The following is a 22,580-nucleotide window of genomic DNA, read 5'->3' as shown; positions in this document are numbered from 1 at the left end:
TCCGTATGCCCTCGGTCTTAAGATTGACATTGAGATTTCGGACAATCAGAGGATTGACCGGGCTAAATTGGTGTTCGGGCGTGGGTACTAAATCATGTTGCCATGAGGCCGTGCGGAACACCTGGAGAGTACGTATGGCCTCGTAATCAGTGGCTCGATTTAGGCCCAGCAGGATAGGCCAGTGCTGGCCAAGACTTATCACTGGGGCAAGTCGCCTTATCGATATGTGATGGACACAAGCTGGAAGCCACGAGAACACTAAATCAGTCGTTCTTTTGCTGGGGGCGCAGTTGGCTTTGGTCTCCCCATATTTGGCTTCTTCGTTTCCTCTGACTTGTCTTACTTTAATTTCTTTCCGTCGTTTTTATTCCCAACCATTCGCAACTGAAGACTTCATCCGCCCAATTGTTCATCCTTCGTTTGCATTCTGCTTCTTCACTCGTTTTCATCTCTACACGCCGTTCGTTCCGGACCACTCGGTCGCCACTCTTGGTCCTTGTCTAGCTTTGCTGTGCAGAAACAAGGCACCCCTATTATTGTCTCTCGTTTTCTGTCTCAAATTCTGTAAGCCTTTCGAAAGTGCGTACTTATGACTGGCTCGTAGAAAAGCTTGGCCTTTTGTGATTGAACTGCGAGAAGAGGCCTGTTGCGCTTCAGCACAACATGAAGCGGGTGCTCGCTGGCATCGTCCTTGCCTCCACGGCATGGCAGGCTGCGGCTTGGCCCTACAATGCATCACTCGCAGATTACAATTTGAACCAGAACAAAACCGCGACAAATCCTGCAGATTATTGGGGTCAATGGCCAAACCACACCGGTGATTATTTTCCGTCTCCGGATAATTGGCGATTCCCGTTTTACACCCTGATGCTTGATCGTTTTGTAAACGGAGATCCGACGAACGATAATTACAACAATTCAGTATGGGAACACGATATTTGGTCAACACAGATGCGTCATGGCGGAGATGTAGCTGGTCTTATCGATACGCTTGATTATCTGCAGGGAATGGGCATCAAGGTCGGTCAAGGGAACGGAACCCGATTGTTGGAAATGGGGTAGGTGAGGTCGGTTTGCTGATCAATTTGGGCTCTAGGGAATTTATCTGGCTGGCACAGTTCTCATGAACCAACCCTGGGGATATGATGGCTATTCGGCACTGGACACAACTCTGCTCGACGGACATTACGGAAATCTGGCACAATGGCGACATGCAATCACCGAGATTCACAAACGTGGCATGTACGTTATTTTCGACAACACAATTGCGACGTATGTGCTCCTATTATACCCCATCGCTAATCCCCATGCGATGGGCAGTCACAGCTTTAAGAGCTAAATCTAACGAGGCTTCCATAGAATGGGAGATTTGATCGGATTCGAGGGTTACTTAAATACCTCGGCACCTTTTACAGTGGATGAGCACAAAGTCGAATGGAAGACCGCTCGGCGATACGTGGACTTCGATTTTGGTAACACTTATAACGAGACCTGCGACTATCCCCGATTTTGGTTTGAGAATGGTTATCCCGTCCAGAAGACGGTCACCGACTCCCTGGTTGGCTGCTACGACAGTGACTTCGATCAATACGGTGACATCGAGGCCTTCGGAGTGTTTCCAGACTGGAAGCGAGAATTGGCCAAGTTTGCTTCCGTGCAAGACCGCCTGCGTGAGTGGCACCCGTCGGTCCGAGACAGACTGATCCGCCACTCGTGTCTGGTGATATACCAGCTTGACATTGATGGATTCCGCTACGATAAAGCCACGCAGGCTACAGTTGATGCTTTGGGTGATATGTCAGCTGCATATCGCGAATGCGCCCGGGCAGTAGGAAAGGAGAATTTCTTCATAGCCGGAGAGATCACTGGTGGAAATACCTTCGGATCAGTCTTTCTAGGGCGGGGTCGGCAACCTGATCAATATCCATCCTCGATTGAGGCTGCCATGAATCTCACGAATACCTCGGAGCCGCAATACTTCTTGCGAGAGGAGGGCATGAATGCCATCGATGGCGCCGCATTTCATTATTCGATCTATCGCAACCTCGAGCGGTTCCTAGGGATGGATGGCAGTTTGTCTGCCGGATACGATGTCTCGGTTGATTTCATCAAAGCCTGGAACGAGATGTTGATCTCGAACGATTTCCTCAACCCTAGTACCGGTAATTTATTGCCATGGGCTCCAAGGAAATAGAAAGGATAAGAACGCTGACCATGGATGCAGGTGAATTTGATCCCCGGCACATGTATGGTGTCACCAATCAAGATGTCTTCCGCTGGCCAACCCTTGAGAAGGGAACCGAACGCCAGCTGCTTGGCCAATTCGTTACTACCTTGCTTCTTCCTGGGATCCCCCTACTGCTGTGGGGAGAGGAACAGGCATTCTATGTCCTGGATGCCACTGCGTCAAATTATATCTTTGGACGCCAGTCCATGTCGCCGGCCGTTGCCTGGCACATGCACGGATGCTTTTCTTTGGACTCCTCGACTTACTATGACTGGCCTATCACAAGGGGTCGTCACGCGTGCGAGGACATCACGGTAACGTATGATCATCGGGATCCCTCCCACCCAGCTCGTAACATCATAAAACACATGTACCAGATGCGCACTGACTTCCCCGTGCTCAACGACGGCTTCAATGTCACCAAACTGTCCAACCATACAGAAAATGTTTACTACCCAGGATCCAATGGAACAGCTACTGAAACCGGTCTCTGGTCAGTTTACCGTGGAATCAGCTCTGACTTCCAGGACTTGGGAACCGGCAACAACCAGCCGGTCTGGCTGGTGTATCATAACACTAATCGGACGATCGACTACACCTTTGATTGCAGTGACAATGACAGCGCATTGATTTCTCCTTTCGACACCGGCACCTGGGTAAAGAACCTTTTCTACCCCTTCGATGAACATGAGTTGAGCAGCAGTCCGCAAAAGCTTGGCCTCAATGGATCTACGGCCTATAACGGTTGTCTTTCCAACATGACGATGAAGGCTTACGAGTTCCGCGCGTATGTCCCACGTGCCAAGTTTACCAAACCCCGGCCTATGATCACGGCTTTGTCCCCGGGGCACGATGCGCCCGTGCGATCCACTGTTGCACCGAATGAGGATGAATCGATTGAAATCAAGATTTACTTCTCCGAGGCCATGAACTGTGATTCGGTGACGAGTTCCATCTACGTTAATTCTTCTACTGAGGCCGGGAAAACCCCAACAATAGACACAGACAGTGTCAGTTGCAAGACCGCTACACTCAACGAAACCGGCAGCGACTGGTCTGGTTTTATCCCGAGCGCCTGGGTATGGCAGGGGAATTTGACTGGCGTGTACAATGGTATTCATCGCATAACCGTGAACAACGCCACTAATTCCTACAAGAACGAGACCACCGATTCTGTTGATCACTTTCTTCTGCGAGTGGGCCAAATTGATAATCCCATGGTATATACAACCGCCAATTACTCCACCAGCCTGCTTCACAAATACGAAAATGGCTCGCTTTACATCCAACAACACGCTGCTGGTGCAGACAAGTGGCGATACTCCACGAACTGGGGCTCCTCTTATTCAGACTGGATGGATTACACAGGTGGAAACACTACCATAACAGAGTTATCGTGGTCCGGCACGAGCAAGCAAGCTTGGGACGGGTACCACGTCCGCGCTGAATATTGGAGCAAATGGACGGGCAGCAGCGATTACGTGCAGGAAGGCGATACAGATTGGAAGAAAGGCCCTCGACGCTTTCCCCACATCTTCTGGGAAGGTCCCTACAATGAATACGGCTACGACGCTGGTTTGGAGAGCGAGATACACCTGGACCCAGAGGATGGGCTGTGGAAGTACCATTTCACTTATGAGTGGCCAGCAATCGGTCAGGTCAGCATCTGGGGGATGAACCCGGATGGTTCGCCGGATGAAGGATGGGTGATGGGCGATGCCGATAACGACTCCGTCCTTGACCGGATGCCTCCATCGTCCCTCTCCGAAACTGTGATCAATATTACAGCGCATCCGCCTTCGCCATACATCTCCTGGAAGCTGATCATCGACGACGCCACTCAGAAGTTCCAACTGGTACCGGTAGGACATCAAGCGACACAGATTGCGATGTATGTGCTATTCTGGATCGTGCCTCCTCTTTCAGCTGCGGCGTGTTTCTGGGTCTTCATGAAGTCCTTCTATAAAGTTAAGTTCAACCAGGTCGGTGTGGAACAGAAGTCTGGCTTCGCAATTGCCCTGCGCCGAAGGTTCGAAAAGAAAACTCCAGGTGGGGAGTATAACCGTCTCAACCCCATAATGCGACTGGCCAATAAATCAGGCTTGCTCCAAACTGCCACTCCTTTTAGCGCTGCTGCAGCCGCTGGGAAGCGTCGCATGGTCTTGATCGCCACCATGGAGTACGATATCGAAGACTGGGCGATAAAGATCAAAATTGGAGGTCTTGGAGTGATGGCCCAGTTGATGGGCAAGACCCTTAGCCACCAGGATCTCATTTGGGTGGTCCCCTGCGTGGGAGATGTCGAGTACCCTGTTGACACCCCAGCTGAGTCAATTCTGGTAACACTTATGGGCACGGAATATGAGGTGCAAGTGCAATACCACTACCTGAATAACATCACTTATATCCTCCTCGATGCCCCGGTCTTCCGCCAACAAACGAAATCAAACCCGTACCCCGCGCGCATGGACGATCTGGAAAGTGCGGTCTATTATTCGGCATGGAATCAGTGTATTGCAGCTGTATGCAAGCGCTTCCCCATTGATCTGTATCATATCAACGACTACCACGGCTCTTTGGCACCTCTTTACTTGCTTCCGGAAACTATCCCCGTCTGCCTCTCCCTACACAACGCAGAATTCCAGGGTCTCTGGCCTGTCCGAACAGCTACCGAACGTGAAGAGGTACAGTCGGTTTTCAACCTCAGTGCGGACGTTATGAAGCAGTACGTGCAATTTGGTGAGGTATTCAACCTGTTACATGCTGGAGCCAGCTATCTGCGCATCCACCAGCGTGGCTTTGGTGCGGTCGGCGTGTCCAAAAAGTACGGCAAGCGCTCCTACGCCCGCTACCCCATCTTTTGGGGATTGCAAAAAGTGGGCAACCTTCCCAATCCTGACCCCTCAGACTTGGGAGAATGGAGCAAGGAGCAAGCCATGGCAGTTCAACGCGGCGAAGTGGCCGTCGATCCGGATTATGAGGCAGGTCGTGGTGCGCTTAAACTCCAGGCGCAGGAATGGGCGGGTCTCAACCAGGACCCTGACGCTGAGCTGTTCGTTTTCGTTGGCCGTTGGTCCATGCAAAAAGGTGTTGACCTCATTGCGGATATCATGCCCTCGGTTATAGAAGCCAATCCAAAGGTCCAATTGATCTGTGTAGGCCCTGTTATTGATCTATACGGAAAATTTGCTGCGCTCAAGCTCGATCAGATGATGAGACTCTATCCTGGTCGAGTCTTTTCACGCCCTGAGTTCACTGCCCTTCCGCCGTACATATTCTCGGGGGCAGAGTTCGCTTTGATTCCCTCCCGAGATGAACCATTCGGTCTTGTGGCGGTAGAATTCGGTAGAAAGGGTGCATTAGGCGTGGGAGCCCGCGTTGGTGGACTTGGACAAATGCCTGGATGGTGGTATAACGTTGAATCAACCTCTACATATCATCTTCTGGATCAGTTCAGACAAGCGATTGATGCGGCGTTGGAATCGAAGCAGTCGACTCGTGCAAAAATGCGGGCTCGTTCAGCGAAGCAGCGATTCCCCGTCGCGCAATGGGTGGAGGACTTGGAAATCCTCCAAACGACATCCATCCAGGTCCATACCAAGACAGCTAAAGGCCACGGACGCCCTCGGACCCCTAACACGAGCTCCTTCCAGGGCAACAGCGTGTCATCTAGGCCGTCGAGCGCTTTCTGGCCTTCATCGGGCACGCAGACACCCATGCTTCATTCCCGCGAGGGCAGCTACACCAACCTTAACCGACTCAGCGACTTCGCTGCCCTGTCTGATCCTACGGAGAGACCAGTCTCTGGTCTACAACGCAAACTCTCCCTTGGTGTTCGTTCTGGCCCGGGTCATAGGCCTCGTGCTGCACGGTCTCACTCTTCCCATGATGAGTTATCCGTGACGGAGGAACATCCCGAAGACGTGGCTACCGATGTTGAGGGTGATGATTTCCCAGACAATGAATATGTTCCTACTTCTGCGGAGTTGGAAGCAGCACGTCGCATGCAAGCTGCTCAGCGACCGGGGTCTACGGCCATAACCAGCTCTCACTTCTCCCGCGATAGCCAAGCCCTGGCTGTACCCGGAACACCAGGCTCGCCACAAATGCCTGAGCAAAGCCTGTTGCCCCCGGCTGGTCTCAGGGATGTTAGCAACCGAATGAGTACGGCATCATTGCTTTCTGTCGATATGGTGGTGGGACAGAAGAAGGACTTCCGCTTGCAAAAGGTGGATCCGTTTTTCACGGACAGCACAGGCGAGTATTACAACATCTTCGAGCAAAAGTTGCAGAACCTTAAGGGTAGCAATTCTGAAACAGACTATTGTATCGAGGAATTCTTGATCAAGAGTGAAAAGGAGTGGTTTGAACGATTCCATGACGCCAAGTTGGGTCGGTTAAAGTCACCAGCTCCCTCAGTCTTCCGTGATAAGCAGGGATCTGTTTCCGTCGTTTCAAGGGAAGATGGGTCCAGTTTCAACGCCGAGAGCTCCAATACACATGGATCGGAAGTTGATGATGAGTTCCTGCTCGGCAAGGATTACAGCCCCCCTGCTGGTATCAGGCTTTGGATGCAGATCCGCATTGGTAACTGGCCGGTATATTCCATTTTCCTGGCACTAGGCCAGATCCTCGCTGCCAATTCCTACCAAATCACGCTCTTGACTGGCCAGGTCGGAGAAACTGCACTCAAATTATACGGAATTGCAACTACTTACCTCATCGCATCAATTTGCTGGTGGTTGATCTATCGCTATTTCAAGTCCGTCGTTTGTCTGTCCCTCCCCTGGCTATTCTACGGCATCGCATTCGTTCTTATAGGTTCCGCCCATTGGGTCGATAATTCTTTCAATCGCGGCTGGATCCAGAATATTGGAAGCGGCGCATATGCGGTTGCGTCTGCCAGTGGCTCCTTGTTTTTCGCCTTGAATTTCGGTGATGAAGGAGGTGCTCCCATGGAGATTTGGATCTTCCGGGCTTGCATTGTTCAAGGCTTGCAACAAGCATATGTGATTGCCCTTTGGTATTGGGGATCGTCCTTGAGCACTGCCTCTAGTGACGGCGTCTCAACGACAACGAGTGGAGTGGCTGGCTCTTGGAAGATGACGCATGTTTTCCCTCCCAACCTTTATACCATCGCGAGTAGCACCTTCTGACTGTGTCTCCAATTTTAGTGCCATTTGCTACCCAATTGCTCTGGTCGTGACTCTTATCGGATTCCTTCTCTTCCGCGGATTGCCCAATTATTACCACCAGGCACCGGGCAAGATCGCCTCGTTCTACAAAGCAGTATTTCGTCGAAAGATTGTGCTTTGGAATTTCGTTTTCGTCATCCTGCAGAATTTCTTCCTTAGTGCCCCCTACGGCAGGAATTGGAGTTGTACGTTAATTGCCGCAGCCCACCCCCAACATTTACCACGTTACCCCGTTTCCAATTACATCTTCCCTCCCTTTTCATTCAAATGATGACAACCCAACTAACCAAACCCCCAGTCCTCTGGTCCTCCACACACGCCGAAGCGTGGCAAGTCGGTCTCCTCTGCATCCTCTTCTTCGGCTTCGTCTGGGTCGGCTTCCTTTTCTTCGTCAGCAAATACCTCAAAGCGCACAGCTGGTCATTGCCCCTAATAGCTTGCGGCCTGGGAGCCCCCCGCTGGGCCCAAATTTGGTGGGGAGTCTCCGGAATCGGATACTTCCTACCATGGGTCTCTGGTGGATACGTCGGGGGAGCACTCGCATCGCGGAGTCTCTGGCTTTGGCTGGGTGTTTTGGATAGCATCCAGGGTCTGGGATTCGGTATAATCTTGCTCCAAACGCTAACGCGCACGCATATGCTCTTCACCTTGATTTGTTCCCAGGTGTTGGGTTCCATCGCTACAATCGCCGCGAGAGGGTTTGGGCCGAATAAGCTGGGACCAGGGCCTATTTCGCCTGATCCGACGTTTGGGGTTAGTGCCGTGGCTAATGCGTGGTTTTGGGTCGGGTTGTTTTGTCAGTTGATTATCTGGTATGTTCATTTGGCATCTCCCTGATGTGCAGGCTGCAATTACTAATGGTTAATTGATTGCAGTGCTGGGTTTTTGTTGTTCTTCCGTAAGGAGCAGCTTGCGAAGCCCTAAGGGGCTTCGAATGGCGTCATGTTGTGATAGATGGGGAACGTCTATACGAGATGGCATGTTGATGATATGTCAATATGCCACATTTTCATGTTTTGGGTTGAGCAGCGATGCATAGATGTATATATCAATCTAATAATTACCCGGAAGAATTTCATTCCCACTGGAGATGTCAGAAATACATTCATGGGTGTTTCAAATTCTATTGTGGTGGGTTTTGTCCCCAACTTAACAGCTCCCATTAATATCCAGCCTCTCTCCTTTATTTCTTCTACCCCAGGCCTTCCTCACCAAATCATTCAGAGCATACATAAGCTCCCTCCCAGCCAGTACCAAGACCATACTAACTAAACAAGCCGTAACGCCTGCCACAAAAATAAGCGTGAAAATTGAGAAATTTCTAGACACTGCCGCAAACGTCCACCACGGACTCCCACTGCTCGAGTCGGGAACTCCCTGGACGGCAATGACTAACTGCATAGCACTAAGTAACACAGAGAAGACTCCGAACACGAATAGAATAGGAGCATAGTACCGGGCGAAATACGCGCCGTACTGCCACTCCACTTTCTGATAATTTAGCTTGCCTAGAAAGACGCGGCTCCAGAAATTCAGTCGGGTGAGTCGAAGTTCTCCGAAGTGGTAGCGGGGGGATACAAAATCATCCGAAACGTTATAGCAGCGGTTTATGAACTGGGTGAAAGCCCCATACGTGATTTTAGGTGAGATGAGGCGGGTTTCCTGGCGAGTAGCTAGGAGGTAATCGGATTTATGCTGGATGAGGTAGGCGTAGGAGCGTAGTAGGCCATATGCGGCTTGGGTGAGTTCATGGCGGGTTTGAGTGGGGATGGGGGAAGTTGGTGAGGCCAGGTAATAACTCCAGAAGGCGTGGGAGAGGAGGTATTTGGGTAAGGGTTTTAGGAAGACGTGGTTGTCGAACCAGACAAGGTGCAGTTCGGGCCGTTCCGTAACGATGATCCCGCGGCCACGAACGAGTTGTTCGGTGAGGGGCGAGATATGCGAGCTGTCTTGTTTGGCGACAAGCCAGAGATGTGGGGAGAGTTTGTTAAGGTCGGGGGTTAGGAGTTCGCGTTGCAGGTATGATGCGATGGCAGATGCATCATCGAGCCCGATTCGGGGATTTCCGGGTAGGTATGTTTTTTGGGTAGTGGTCCCTTGGCTGTCTTGCTGTTGGGGTGGACGGCGCAGGTGACCTTCGACGATTTTCAGGTTGTGGTGTAGTTGTTCCTCGGGTTTGAACACTGTGGTCTCCATTTTCGTAGCTTGACAGCAGCTAGTAGCAGGTAATTACTCAAGTAGTAAGTTGGATAGTACTACCTGCTGCGGTAGGTCCCCTCCTAGCGCACACGATTATATATGACTACTGGTAGTAGCCATCTATACCTGAAATGTCGGTGGTTGACGCTCTGACATAAGGTGTATGTACAAGGTCAATTTGGGAGGTGACTATATGCACATCCATGTATCGCTGGACGTATTTTTAATCTTGGTGCAAGGCTAGCTGGATCATGTTTGACCCCGAGTGGTGATCGATCAAGCCCGCCTTATCTCGGACTCGGGGACCATTTTTTAGCCCGAAGCGCCATTGGCGGATGGTCAACCTGCAGCCTGACAAGCACTTATCACGGCCTAGCTATGGTGCCTTTGCCTGCATGCCGCGTGTACAACCCCACGGCAGCTTCACCGTCATAGGTCCTTCAGGGAAAAAGCAATTGTGGACACGAAACATTTGAGAAGTAGGATCGGGGACGATCATAATATTCTTGTATCATGCTTCAGCGGCTGATTTGCTCTTTGTTACTGAGCAAAATCGTAGCAAACAGCTTGATATTGTTAGGTAAAGTCAAGACTAATGTGGTTTGTTAAACCATTTGACTACGCAGGTTCATTCACCTAGACGGCGTCGTTGGTGGCTGGTGCAGCTATGAGGGGAACAGGTCTAGCGTGGGACAATATACAGGCCAATGTTCTGGCTTTTCACCATTTTCAGCCCATCATTTTAAGCATGTCAGAGTGATCCATGGAAAGGAGCAAGCTAAGAGGCTGACCAAACATCAAATATGGGGCACAAGCAAAAGTAGCTGACGGCTGGCGACGTGTAGGATCTTCCTGGAGTTCAAGGTGTCGATTAGGTACAATTCCCCTGTTACCTCTGGCCCCTCCTCTTCCCGAGCACTCCGTAGTCGCGACGAACACGAGTCAGTCGCTGGACATACATGCATTGGTGCAATGCACCCCCTCAGGGATGTGTTAAGGGCCTACTATTGGCATTGTATCTACCCTGACCATCCCATTCCCTCCCCTACACCAAATCCTCTTCAGTTGCGGGAAGCCATATCGTCAGCCTGTGATGTTGACGGTCTCGTCCTTCTTTTGATGTTTCATTATCAGCTATCGTTTTCCGATATTTGTGCTCACCAACATGTCACCCCGTACGGGCAGATATCGGGCTCTCGCCATTATGATTCTGGTGATCCTATCCCTTCGTACCGATCGGTCGTCTCTTCGCAACCCTTTGATCGTTGCCATCGGTGCTGGTGCCGCGTGGGCTGTTAGTCCCACAAAGTCACCAGGCGAACAAGTGGCTTCGAGGGCATTGGCTCTACTTGCCGTTATCATGTCCCCGGCACCACGGTTACTTCTCTTCGCTATTCGACATATGGTGTCTCGAATCTATCCAAAACTGAAAAGCAAGAGCGACAGCAAACAGGTACACAGGCCGGAAAATCCGCCATCTTTCAATATTCTACATAACCCCCCAAATGCGACAGTAGAGTAAGACTCCTCATCTTCTCAAGACTCTCACTATTTAGCACCCAGAAACTAAACAACGCAGTATCGTTGCGGTGCATGGTCTCGGATCCAGTGTTGAGACTACATGGACCCATAAGAAAACCCGGAAACTGTGGCTGAAAGACTTTCTCAGTGAGGATATTCCTGAAGCACGCATTATGACGTATCGGCATGACTCTCGTTGGGAAGCAGATGCGTCGGTAAAAGACTTACCTGCATATGGAAGGCAGTTCCTGAGCGATCTTGAGGATATTAGAATGGACAAAGAGGCAAGTGTAACCCCCACTGCATTGAGCAACCCTAACATCGCATCAATTTTATAGAAGCAACTTCGTCCGCTCGTATTGATAGGTCACAGTTTCGGGGGGCTTCTGATAGAACAGGTAAGTATAATGTCCCTTGTAGGGTTTAGACATTCTCAGCTGACTAGAGCCTTTACCCTTGTTGCGATACAGGCACTGGTGTTTGCGAGACAACCCGTCGACGATACACACAAAAGTCAATTGAACAACCATCTGGTCGAAAGCTTAGCCGGAATCATATTCCTTGGCACACCGCATAATGGATCCAAATACGCATATCTCGGAATGTTATATTGCCTTTTTCATTACTGGGATGGCGCCAGCCCGTCACTACTTAGATACATGTCTCCTGGGTCGACCGATACGAGGGAACTTGAGCATTCCTTTCTAAATTGTTATGGGAAAGTCCCGTCCATAGATTTTACCGAGGCTAAGCCAAACGTTATCCTTGGGCTTCAGGTTCGCATGGTAGGTTGCTCTAGATATACCAAAGAATCTTAATGGTCTTGTGCATCCAGACTAATGACAGTATAGATTGTTGATGAAGCTGGGGCGACGAAGGATGGCCGCGATCGTGTGATGCTGGACACTGATCACTTCGGCTTGAACAAGTTTGAGAGCCCGCAAGACGCAAGCTATGAGAGAGTCAAAAATAAAATAATCAGCATGATCAGTCAGAAAATTGGTAAGCTAACTATCCCTCATCATCATGGGTCATTGTGAGAACCTGCCTGGCTGAAAAAGAATGTGGCAGACGCCGAAAAGGACAAGATTCGTAAGCGTGGTTAGTATGGACCCCAACTCATCACCGAAGATAGACAAATATCTTATGTCATTATTCTAGACTACGATCAACGACGTTTTCTTAAGTCTCTCAAGTTCTGCGAATTCAAGCCCATTCTCACCGTCCGAGAGGCTGGGTTCACCGAAGGAACATGCCAGTGGATCTTGCATCAACCCGCCTTTCAGGAATGGCTTTCTCAGAAGCAGATATTGTGGGTATTAGGTAAACCTGGGTCGGGAAAAAGCTTCATCTCTTACGTGAGTTAAACTAAAACTCGTTTTATTGTATGGACCTCGAATACTGACCACTGGCCACCAACAGTATATATACAAGCACCTTATCGGACAAAATCGCGTAGCCATGTATTTTTTCTTTGATAAAAACAGTACTCAAGATGACTTGCATTCCTTGAACAGTTTTTATTCTACCATCCTCCATCAGTTGTTGTATCAACTACCCATGTCGAACCCGACGCTGCGAGCCGAGTGCTTCGACCTTGCTGACAAGATGAGGGCTTTCGACGAACCTGATTCCGATGAGCCTCTGAAAAAAGCAATAAAGGGAATCCTCGGTTTAATGAAATCGGCCTTCTTGGTGGTGGATGCCTTGGACGAATGTACCGAAGATCCGAAATTACTAGAGAATTGGATTTCAACGTTGGAAGAAATGCCGGGCCTAAAGGTTTTCATCACTAGTCGTTCGCTCAGGCACACTGAACGACTGACAAGTGGTACACTTGGAACCCAGCTCCAACTTGGAAAGGTCGTCACAAAGTCCAATCACGATATCAATTTATATATCAAGGACCGTATCCGGAAGGCTAAGGAAGCTGGAGAAGAAAGTGTGCTCGCTCGGGATATGCCAAAACTGGTCTCGGCCCTTCTGCACAAATGTGACGTATGTTCGTTGGAATCACGAGTTTTCGTTCTTTACAAACTAACTAACAACACTTAGGGAATGTTTCTGTATGCAAGGCTGATGCTCGACATTCTGAAGAAAAGCGATGGCAACGAGGCCGACCTACTGGAGCACCTGAGCAGACTGCCTGCTGAGCTGGGAAAGCTTTATGCCCATCAGGTTCAACAGATCAAGGAGCGTGAGTTGGCAGTCTGCATATTTCAGTGGCTTGTTACCGCCCGAACGCCACTGACAGTCGATGGCCTTTACGGCGTTCGGATGATCCAGAAGGCACAGAAGAAAAGCAACCGATATGAATTGCATAAACCTACAACCCCGGACAATATTGAGCTGGCGATCTTCAGAAGGCTCGTGCGGGAGAAATGTCTACCTCTGGTCGAGATTCTACCAGACGACACCGTTCGTGTTGTTCATACGACTGTGACTGAGTTTCTTCAAGGTTTGCCGATAGGTGAAGACGGGACAAAGTGCCCCCCGGAATTCGTGGTTGATGAGCAAGAGGGCAACCAATTTGTTGCCATGGTCTCTGTCGCTTACCTTCGATTCAACCATCCAGACTTTCTCCCAAGCCGAAGCCTGTATAATTATGCGGTGCTGGAATGGGCTGCTCACTGTCAATTGGCCGAGAAGCGGGTTATTGCATGCTTCCCCGATCGCCGAGTAGTGACCTCGTTCTGCGAAGAGCCGGCATTCATCGCATGGCTGGATGCGCGTAGCCAGCTTGACATTTCATTCCAACTACATTTTGTCCTTGAATCTCGGGTTAAGAGCCGCATATACCCTACACCATTACATATTGCGGTGTTCTTTGGCCTTTGGGAGCTGTTGGGAGATCGCTTCCGAGGTCAAATCAACACACGTGATGGTGCCGGCAGCACCCCGCTTCACCTCGCAGCAGCCCACAGCTCAGCCTCAGTCGTGCACAAATTGCTCGAAGCAGGTGCTCAAATAAACGTGCGTGATATGAATGAATCCCTTCCACTTCATCGCGCCGTACGTCGCGGAAACTATGAGGTGCTGGTCACCTTGGTTAGCCAAGACCCGTCTCTAGTCAACAAGCGCGACAAATATAAACTTACCCCACTTCATATTGCTTGTCAGTTGGGGCTTACACGATGTGTAGAGATTCTGCTCACAAAAGGCGCAAGGGTGGCTGATATCGGCGATGGGGTCGAGAGCAGTGACAGTCCGTTAGGACTAGCGATCGCTAATGGCCACAACAAGATAGTGCGCAATTTGCTGAATCATAACAAAGATCTCATCAGCGAATGTGGCAAGCCCCTTGTTCACGCAGCACGGAAAGGGGCCATAGAAATTGTACGCTTCTTATGCGAAGAAGGTGCAGATGTTTCTTTCAGGGACGGGTTGGGTCAGACCGCTCTTCACAAGGCATGCATTGCTGGCAACGCACCGTTGGTTAAATACCTCTTAGACAAGCCGGTCCCTGTTGACCCCCTTGACAATTCGCAGCGAACACCATTATACTTCGCGGCAGAAAAGGGGTTTTTGGAGATTGTCAATCTTTTGATCAAGGCCAAGGCGGACGTGAACAGCTTGGATCGAAGGGAGGAGACACCTCTTTTCAAACCAGCAGGCAATGGCCATGTCAACGTGGTCAGACGCCTACTGGATGAAGGAACAGATGCGACAAGACTCGATCTGTGGCAGAGAACTCCTCTACGGTTTGCCGCCATGAAGGGACACGCGGAGATTGTGGAGATGCTCGTCAGAGATACAATGATAGACCAAAACCTGCCGGACTGGTCGGGTCGAACTGTTCTTCACAATGCAGCTGCATATCTACAGAACGGTCAGGAAAAGGTGATTGACATCTTGGTCAAATATGGTGCTCAGAAGGATGTCATTGTCAAGGGAGACGGAGGAACAGCTCTTCATTGTGCCCTTCTTCGCGTCCAAGGCGAACCTGCCCCGACCCCAGCTTTAATCGAACGTCTGATTGCCAACGAAGTCCCAGTTAATATACGCAACAATAATCAACAAACAGCTCTTACCCTAGCAGCCGCCACGAGAAATCTTGCAGCATTGGAACTGTTGCTTGGAGCCGGTGCTAATCCAAACGATGGATCCTTTGTCGTCGCCGTGCAGACCGGCGATCTGGCTCTGGTGCAACCATTCCTCAGACCAAACTTTGAGCAGGATGTTAACGAGGCGGCATGGGGCAAACAAACGGCGTTACATGTTGCAGCGAGCCAGGGATCTGATGAGATCGTGGAGGAACTTATCAAGGCCGGTGCATCTGTTCGATGCTGGGATATCAACAAACGAGATCCCATCATGTATGCGCAACAATACAATAAAGAGAGTACTGTACGCCTGTTGCAGAGTACTCAACCAGAGCTGAATGGGGACTATAAGTCTCGTGCCGCCCACAATCTCTGGGGCCGCACTGAGCTTCACTGGGCCGCCGAGGCCGGAGAGGATCTACAGGAGTTTACTTTAAATCAGTCAAATTTGGAAGCACAGGACGATCTCAAAAGAAGTTCTTTACACCTGGCTGTGTGCTCAGGGTCTTTACAAACTGTTTCCCAACTTATCGTGGCCCACTCACCAATGGATCTCACCGACAGTCTGGGCCAGACTCCATTACACTATGCAGCTGAACAGTCGAATGTGGAATTACTAGAAACTCTCATCTCAGCCGGCGCTGACTTGAATGCCTGCGACAATTGGTCTCGCACACCTCTGCACTTGGCAGCTGAAAAGAACCGGCCCCTACTGGCGAAAAGCCTGGTAATTGCTGGTGCAGACCTACGAGGCAATTGTGACCAGGAGACACCGTTGCATGTTGCTATTGCGGCTGGGCACGATGCAGTAGCCAAGATATTTCTGAAGAGTACTGTTTGCGAATCATGTCTCACCCAGAAGAACAGTGCAGGACACACTGCTTTTCACATGGCTTCCGCGCTCGGCAGATCCGACATTCTTGAAGTGGCCCTTGATCAGGTAGCTGATTCTTCTGCCGTAGTGGATTGGCAAGATTATAGAGGGAGAACACCGCTCCACCTAGCTTCCGAAAAGGGACATTTTCATGTTGTGAAGAAATTACTTCAAGCCGGGGCAATCGCCAACCGCCTTGATAATGACTTGTTCATGGCAGCTCATTATGCCGCTAAGGCCGGGCATGAAGAGATCGTGGAGACGCTCATCGACGCGATTCCTGATCGCGTCAGCTACTTCCTCGAGAAATGGGACCAGGCAATGCCTGCATTCCCTTCCCAGTCCAACGGATGTGACGAAGCATTTGTTACGGTTTTTCTTCGTCTGGGTGCATTGACCAAAGACCAGAACAACTGTTTTGTCCATGTGATGGATAAATGGACTCCCGAGAATCGCGAACAATTCACGAAAGATGTCGTATTCGGCCTGCAAACGTTCCAGACCGACGCACACAGTATCCCAAGCACCTTACTGATGCGCGCAGTGATGGGCCGCCACTATGGCATGGTCAAACTTATCCGGCGCAAGATACCGGAAATGCCACTACGAGCTGAGTCTTACTGGGACTCGAACGCGCTCTCACTAGCCGCCAAACAGGGCGATGTTGATATCGTTAGCTATTTGATCGACTGGGGTGCAGATCCCAACATCATCACGGACATGCAAGAGACATGTTTACACGAGGCAGCAGAAAAGGGTCACGCTGATGTTATCAAGGTTCTGTTGGAGAATAAGGCAAACCCGGATGTAGCTCGTCTTCGCGATGGGTCAAGTCCTCTTCACCTGGCCGCGGAAGGTGGACATGTACGTGCCGTGGAAGAACTGCTCAAAGTTGCATTTGTTAACGGATGTGATGACCACGGGCATACGCCTCTACATCGTGCTTCTATTAATGGGAATGGACCAGTTGTTACTTTGCTGTTGGAGGTAGATGCGGATGTTTTGGTACGTGACTTCGAAGACAAGACGGCGCGAGATGTGTGGGCAGGCTCGGATGACCGGGTCCGTGAGGATATGCAAAGACAAGCAATTCGGCAGAGAGGAGTTCAGAGAGTTTCTTGAGGAGGTTTGTAGTTATATCTTAATGACATCTTGCAATGCACGATTAGTATTTTATTGGTCTTGTGCTACCTGATAAACGTAGTTTTCAGTTGTCTCCCAGCAAGAGAATGTCGCCAAGTTTTGGACCTCAGTACGGTGTAGTCTATTCGTTAGCTGATCTCTTCTGGATGGTGTTGAAATATTGGGTTATTTTACCACTTCATCGTTCGAAATGTAGGAGGTTTCATAAGATATTAGTCATAGGTCTGGTCACATATAACTAATCATAAAATTCGTCCATAAGGCCTGTTAATGCGGAACAAGTGAGGGAATTATATAATGAATAAATTGACTCGTAACCTCCCGCAAAACAATGTTCATACTGGGAAATATCCACGAGTATCCCGCTCAAGACTATGAGTCTCCCATGCTGCCGCCAGCAGCCACCGCTCCGCTAAATGCAATTATAGAGCGGTAATTTCTACCAACTCCGAAACCATGCAGGTCCTGTGCAGGCGAGCTTTGGTTGGCAAAGAATGATTGGCACTGGACGTACGTCGCAACCAAGCACTATGGTTTGGCTTGCCAATGCCCTGTCCTGCATTGTGTAGAGCCTAGAGCTCTCTTTCGGCGAGCTCACCCAGTTTCCGACGGTCGACTTTACTCTTTCCAACCTGAACATTTAGAGTGAGCAATTTGTTGAGTCTCAGGACGCGGCCGACTTACATTCGAGACTGGAATTTCGTCGATGGGAGCTGCGCCACCAAGGAGTTGCATGCGTGAAGTGAGGTCTGATTGCACCCAGTATCAATTCGTCCCTGGTTAAGGTTGGGTCTTTTGACTTGACGATATAGCCACGAGGAACGGGCTCCTCATCTTCATTCCTGTACAATAGGAGCAATATCAGTATGACAAGTAGCAGGTAAGGGAGATATTCAATTCTTACCTAATGATCGGAATAACAGCGACATCGGTAATATCCAGATGATTTAAGATAGCCTGCTCGATCTCGGCTCCAGAAACATTTTCGCCCTTGATTTTCAATAGGTGCTGAATATATGGAGCAGAACATTTAGAACCTGTGCATGTATGTGGATGTAACTGGGAAAGACGTACCTTTTGGCGACCAACAATATAAAATTGATCGCGCTCATCAACCCAGCCAATGTCGCCAGTCTTGATCCATCCATCGTCTGTTATGGTCTGAGCAGTTTGCTCAGGTTCTTTGAAATATCCCTTCATGGCAAATGGACTCCTTATATGAACATGTCCTTTCTGGCCTCTGCTTATCAAGTCGCCCTGGTCGCCAACTTATTTTCGCCTCCAGACTTGGAAGCAAACTTCCTGTTGTGGCATCTCCTACCACCTGAGTTGGATCGGGCAATGTATAGAAACCTGCCCTGCATTGGCGCAGCGAAAGGAGTAAGTCCTACTCTGTGTAAGGTAAGGAGGATAGCACAAGGTCCACCTACTCGGTCATTCCATATGTACTCTGCATTTGAGATCCATCTAGTCGCTGCCACTGGTCGATCATCTCGTAGGGGATGATCGCGCCGCCGGTGAGGACATGTTGTACACTCGGGAAGCTGGGCTTGTCGAATTTTGCCAGAAGCTTGCGTACCAGGTGCTTAGGGAGCATCAGCCAGGTAGGTTTGACTCGTTCAATTGTTTGCATGAAGGTTCCAGACTCGAATTTCGTAGGAAATATTGTCTTATATCGAGCCTTCAGAGGGAGCATGAATTTCAGTATCAGAAATCCCATACCGCACCGCAGATAATGAATATGGTCTCTCTGCTTCTCTTCTGAAGGTTATAGTGCTGTAGAGTCTGCTCAATATTTCCAATAAGGCCATAGTGAGTGCGTTCTGCGAGTTTCGAAGATCCTGTTGTCCTATCAGAAGATTAACATCTGTGCCCAAAGAAGAATAGCAAGCCAGCCTACCCGGAAGTGTAGAGCAGGATAGCAGTCGTTGTCCTTGCCTCCGCAGGTGAGAGTCTAGGCCACTCATAATCGTCACCGCCAGGCGTATTTAAGAGATGGCTCCAGTGTCTGAAAGCACCGTCGTCCGAACCTTCAGTATTCACGCCACCGAAAGACTCGTCAACCATAAAAAGACGCTCGCTAGGAATACTCAACCTTGCTGCTGCAACGCAGACAAGCTTTCGATCCTGGGGTGCGAAAAGGATAATGTCACAGTCAAGTTGCCGCAGCCGGGAAATCAATTCTTCCACAGAGACAAGAGCGAGACCATTGCATGTTGCTCCAGCAGAGATAACACCAAGAATAGCCAGGAGGAAGTTAAGGTTCGCTTCACTGTAGACTATGACTTGCTTGCCTTGCGCTCGAAGCTGATGAAGGCCGCAACCGACTCACTTCACGATATTCCTGATCAGGTCAATTGTGTATCCTGAACGATCGCATTTCATTGCTGATTCCAGAAGAGGCTCCGATGACGGCCAGGCTCCTTCATTTGTATAAGGCGAGCGAAACAAGTAGGATAGAAGGTCTGTTTGGGGTGCATTTACACTGTACCGGGATTGGACTAAGGACATTCTGGATAGGTAGGGTGAGGACTCTCAGATACCGATGGTTAATTGAAGAATAATGCGTATAGAAACCGAAACAAAAGAGTAAAGCAGGTTATGAATATATAAGATTCTGCTACAACTGAAAGCTTAATCTATTTCCTTCCTCCTCGTGTTCTAATTTTATCTACTACGATTGACCCCGGTAATTTTATTAGTACGCAGGGATCTGAATCTTTTGTTTTCTGCCGTTCACATGATTATTAATACTTCATGTAGCCATTCAGCGTTGCTATTCAAGGCTTCACCATGGCGATTTAAGAAGGCGGTGCCGTATGGGAGACTTACCGCTTCAAGGATTCAACTCCCTGCAACTCTCCACCGTACTAACAAAATCACCGGGGTCAACCAGAGTATGTCGAAGCCAATAAGTGTGGGAGAGAGAGCAATAGGTGGTTATTTTGCGTGCTTGTGGATTAGAATTTTCGCGGCCGACTGCTTGTTAATATCTCTGATAACTTAATGTCTCCCGATACGTAGTCATCACTTCGGCCAATCGCTTAAGTTCAGCTGAAAAAGGAACGGGTGGCGTTTTTGCTTCTTATCAAATACTAGTAAGGCCGGTGGGCCCGGCTTGACAGGGGCTTTGGACTACCACTGGCTTCTGCGGAGAGCAAGCATAGCTTCAGGGTTCCGGCTGAGACTTCCCAGTTTTGCGTCAATCCTGATATTAGCCTATTCGGGATTCACCAAATCCTATTGGACTGTCAAATTCAGGTGTGCCCAGTTGGTGCGTTTGCTATGGGTCCCTGGAATTGTTCTATCTCGTTACATCACAGCAAAGTCTCAATACAGAGAGATATGGAACTAGAATCTTCTCTAAGGGACTTTGTTCAATTCATAGGATTGCATAGTAATTGGAATAATGGATGTCCAGTCCAACTGCATTCAAAGTAGTTAATTGTCACCCCGGGCAACGGATGCTTTGTGAATATTTCGAACCAATTCCGTTCCTGAGTGTAACTCTATGAATACACTTTCCTGCCTTTTCCAGCTAGGACCTCCGCAAAGAAATCACGAAAGGATGTTGGTTGGAAGTCTGGATAGAGCTCTCTAGCATTGAGATAACCCAGATAGTCGGCATAGCGAGGACTATTATCCACCCGCACGTATTTACTATGCTCATACTGGGCCACGAAAACACCGATGCGCTTCATGTTATCGTGAGGACTCTCGGCGAGAGCGGCTTTGGCTTGCTTCACACTGGCTTCGACATCTTCATTTGATACCTAGACATTCGCTCTTAGTAAAAACAAGGTAGTAGAGACAAAGTTGGCTTACGCGAGACGGCTCCAGCTTCTCTCCAGAGATCTCTTCCGCGATCTGGTAAATTTCGTTCTCCGAAAGTACATCCCCGGCCGTGTAAACATATCGGTTAATAGTTCGGTCATCGAGTATGATTCGTGCGACATATCGCCCGATGTCACGTAGGTCGGTAAGAATATTAGGGGCTGCTCCATCCCCATGAATAGTCTTCACTGGAACCATCTGTGCGTAATCCACTTTTCCAGACGGCAGAGTCGGAAATGAGATCTGATACCAATAGCCAACATCGATCACGGTATAAGGAATACCCAAGTACTTGATGGCATTGTAAACTTCTTCTTTCTAATTGCCTGTTAGTCATCTTGAATTTTCTCTCACGAATCACGGCATTCATACCTCATCACGAAGCAGCATAGCGCCCGTTGGAGCTGCTACCGTGGTGAAAGCACAGGGAATGACTCTTTTGACACCTGCAATCTTCGCTGCTTGAAGTAGCTTCTTCTGCTGGAGCAAGTCATTGGGTCCAATAGCACTGATGAAAATATCGGTACCGGTCATAGCAGACACAAGCCCATTGAAGTCGTCAAGATCTACGGGCCAGATCGTAAGGCCTTGCTCTCGGAGCTTTTGGACCGACGGTTTATCTGCAGAAGCGGGCCGCACTAAAACCTCCACATCCTAACCAAAATGAGAAATCAATACTTATCAGTCCTTGAGAAAGAATCTGCTGTATGGTCCATTCAACATACGAAATTTCCAGATTCTTGCAGTCCATTCAGGATAGAGGCCCCAGTCTCTCCAGTCGCTCCAAGAAGTAGTACTTTCTGCTTGACAGCCATTGCGCGTATTTGACGTAAAACGAGAGATCTTGGTCCTGCTAAAGGAAAGCAGTTCCTGAACACCGAGACAGACGTAAATATTTATAAAACCCAGGTGGGTAGCTGCTAAAGTATTTTGGGGGTTGTCCGGACTGTGGGGATTTAAGAACCTTGGCATTTGACTTAACACCGACTTCACACATGCTGCGGTCCGTCCAGATTCCGGGCCACTTCACGGAACTTGTGCATCCGATACATTACTAGTAACGTAACTTGGTACATTGCGGAGCCGTCAGGCACTCTGTTAAACCATCTAACCCATAAGAAATTAATGTTCAATGAATTTTATCTGATAACTATGATACACTATAAAAAATCAAAGTTCTCATCAATCTTCATTACTCCCTGCGGCATGCGGCTCCAGAAACCGGCGGTTCCGAATTCCTTAATGGTCATCTGTGACCTGAGAGAAAAGTTGAATTTCGATTATGTTGTACACTATTCCACTTTTTCTGTTAGGTTATTCTACACTACTTGATATATAAATATGTATAAGGTTATGCTGTTTGGTTCTTCCATTGAATTCAATGTTCAAATACCTCATACCGCATCACCCAATAATCTGCGGGATTGTAACTAAAGGGTGGATGATTACAAATATTTAACGAATGCTTACAAAACAATTTTTCATTAGTAACACAGTTCACGGTTAACGGAAGTTTATTATGGTATTTTGGGCTTCCGAGAAAC

The 22,580-nt window shown here is 49.1% G+C and overlaps 6 protein-coding genes across 6 annotated transcripts; 3 read left to right on the top strand and 3 right to left on the bottom strand.

Annotated features, from left to right (window-relative positions):
* The first annotated feature begins 310 nt into the window (after positions 1-310).
* BO83DRAFT_379208 (alpha-1,3-glucan synthase Ags1) lies at positions 311-8,533 on the top strand. The gene is made up of 7 exons (XM_025531449.1): positions 311-1,020; positions 1,097-1,272; positions 1,360-2,162; positions 2,225-7,334; positions 7,402-7,607; positions 7,721-8,234; positions 8,298-8,533. Exons 1-7 carry the CDS (start codon positions 664-666, stop codon positions 8,344-8,346), a joined length of 7,215 nt encoding a protein of 2,404 aa, XP_025387346.1. The 5' UTR covers positions 311-663; the 3' UTR covers positions 8,347-8,533.
* Positions 8,534-8,571: 38 nt separating this feature from the next.
* BO83DRAFT_417931 (uncharacterized protein) lies at positions 8,572-9,618 on the bottom strand (the record flags this gene model as incomplete). Its single annotated transcript, XM_025534794.1, has 1 exon — positions 8,572-9,618. One exon carries the CDS (start codon positions 9,616-9,618, stop codon positions 8,572-8,574), a length of 1,047 nt encoding a protein of 348 aa, XP_025387345.1.
* Positions 9,619-14,508: 4,890 nt separating this feature from the next.
* On the top strand, positions 14,509-17,222 carry BO83DRAFT_339804 (ankyrin repeat domain-containing protein). Its single transcript, XM_025528560.1, has 2 exons — positions 14,509-14,886; positions 16,849-17,222. Exons 1-2 carry the CDS (start codon positions 14,854-14,856, stop codon positions 17,179-17,181), a joined length of 366 nt encoding a protein of 121 aa, XP_025387343.1. The 5' UTR covers positions 14,509-14,853; the 3' UTR covers positions 17,182-17,222.
* On the top strand, positions 14,530-14,820 carry BO83DRAFT_277757 (ankyrin repeat domain-containing protein; the record flags this gene model as incomplete). The annotated part of the gene is made up of 1 exon (XM_025527083.1): positions 14,530-14,820. A coding segment is annotated over one exon (291 nt), but the record flags the coding sequence as incomplete, so codon positions are not given.
* A 497-nt stretch (positions 17,223-17,719) lies between the features above and the next one.
* BO83DRAFT_408911 (AMP-binding enzyme) lies at positions 17,720-19,713 on the bottom strand (the record flags this gene model as incomplete). The annotated part of the gene is made up of 10 exons (XM_025534093.1): positions 17,720-17,834; positions 17,887-17,915; positions 17,962-18,044; positions 18,107-18,210; positions 18,277-18,440; positions 18,472-18,560; positions 18,633-18,883; positions 18,925-19,051; positions 19,103-19,509; positions 19,540-19,713. 10 exons carry the CDS (start codon positions 19,711-19,713, stop codon positions 17,775-17,777), a joined length of 1,488 nt encoding a protein of 495 aa, XP_025387342.1. The 3' UTR covers positions 17,720-17,774.
* Positions 19,714-20,577: 864 nt separating this feature from the next.
* Positions 20,578-21,934, bottom strand: BO83DRAFT_339801 (aromatic alcohol reductase). The gene is made up of 4 exons (XM_025528559.1): positions 21,762-21,934; positions 21,409-21,690; positions 21,028-21,354; positions 20,578-20,975 (listed from the first exon to the last, which is right to left on the bottom strand). Exons 1-4 carry the CDS (start codon positions 21,849-21,851, stop codon positions 20,712-20,714), a joined length of 963 nt encoding a protein of 320 aa, XP_025387341.1. The 5' UTR covers positions 21,852-21,934; the 3' UTR covers positions 20,578-20,711.
* Positions 21,935-22,580: the final 646 nt, after the last annotated feature.

The sequence above is a fragment of the Aspergillus eucalypticola genome (assembly GCF_003184535.1).
Source record: "Aspergillus eucalypticola CBS 122712 chromosome Unknown BO83scaffold_15, whole genome shotgun sequence".
NCBI lineage: Eukaryota > Fungi > Ascomycota > Eurotiomycetes > Eurotiales > Aspergillaceae > Aspergillus > Aspergillus eucalypticola.
This window is presented reverse-complemented; position numbering and strand designations above follow the sequence as displayed.

Excerpts from the sequence above, each read along its gene's own strand:
- BO83DRAFT_379208 (XM_025531449.1), top strand. The coding sequence starts at position 664 with ATGAAGCGGGTGCTCGCTGGCATCGTCCTTGCCTCCACGGCATGGCAG. Across the intron at positions 7,335-7,401 it reads GCTGGCTCTTGGAAGATGAC|TGCCATTTGCTACCCAATTG; the intron begins GCATGTTTTCCC and ends CTCCAATTTTAG. Across the intron at positions 7,608-7,720 it reads CTACGGCAGGAATTGGAGTT|TCCTCTGGTCCTCCACACAC; the intron begins GTACGTTAATTG and ends CCAAACCCCCAG.
- BO83DRAFT_339804 (XM_025528560.1), top strand. The coding sequence starts at position 14,854 with ATGAAGGGACACGCGGAGATTGTGGAGATGCTC. Across the intron at positions 14,887-16,848 it reads CGGAGATTGTGGAGATGCTC|AATAAGGCAAACCCGGATGT; the intron begins GTCAGAGATACA and ends GTTCTGTTGGAG.
- BO83DRAFT_339801 (XM_025528559.1), bottom strand. The coding sequence starts at position 21,851 with ATGGCTGTCAAGCAGAAAGTACTACTTCTTGGAGCGACTGGAGAGACT. Across the intron at positions 21,355-21,408 it reads CTATGCTGCTTCGTGATGAG|AAAGAAGAAGTTTACAATGC; the intron begins GTATGAATGCCG and ends ACAGGCAATTAG. Across the intron at positions 20,976-21,027 it reads AGAAGCTGGAGCCGTCTCGC|GTATCAAATGAAGATGTCGA; the intron begins GTAAGCCAACTT and ends GCGAATGTCTAG.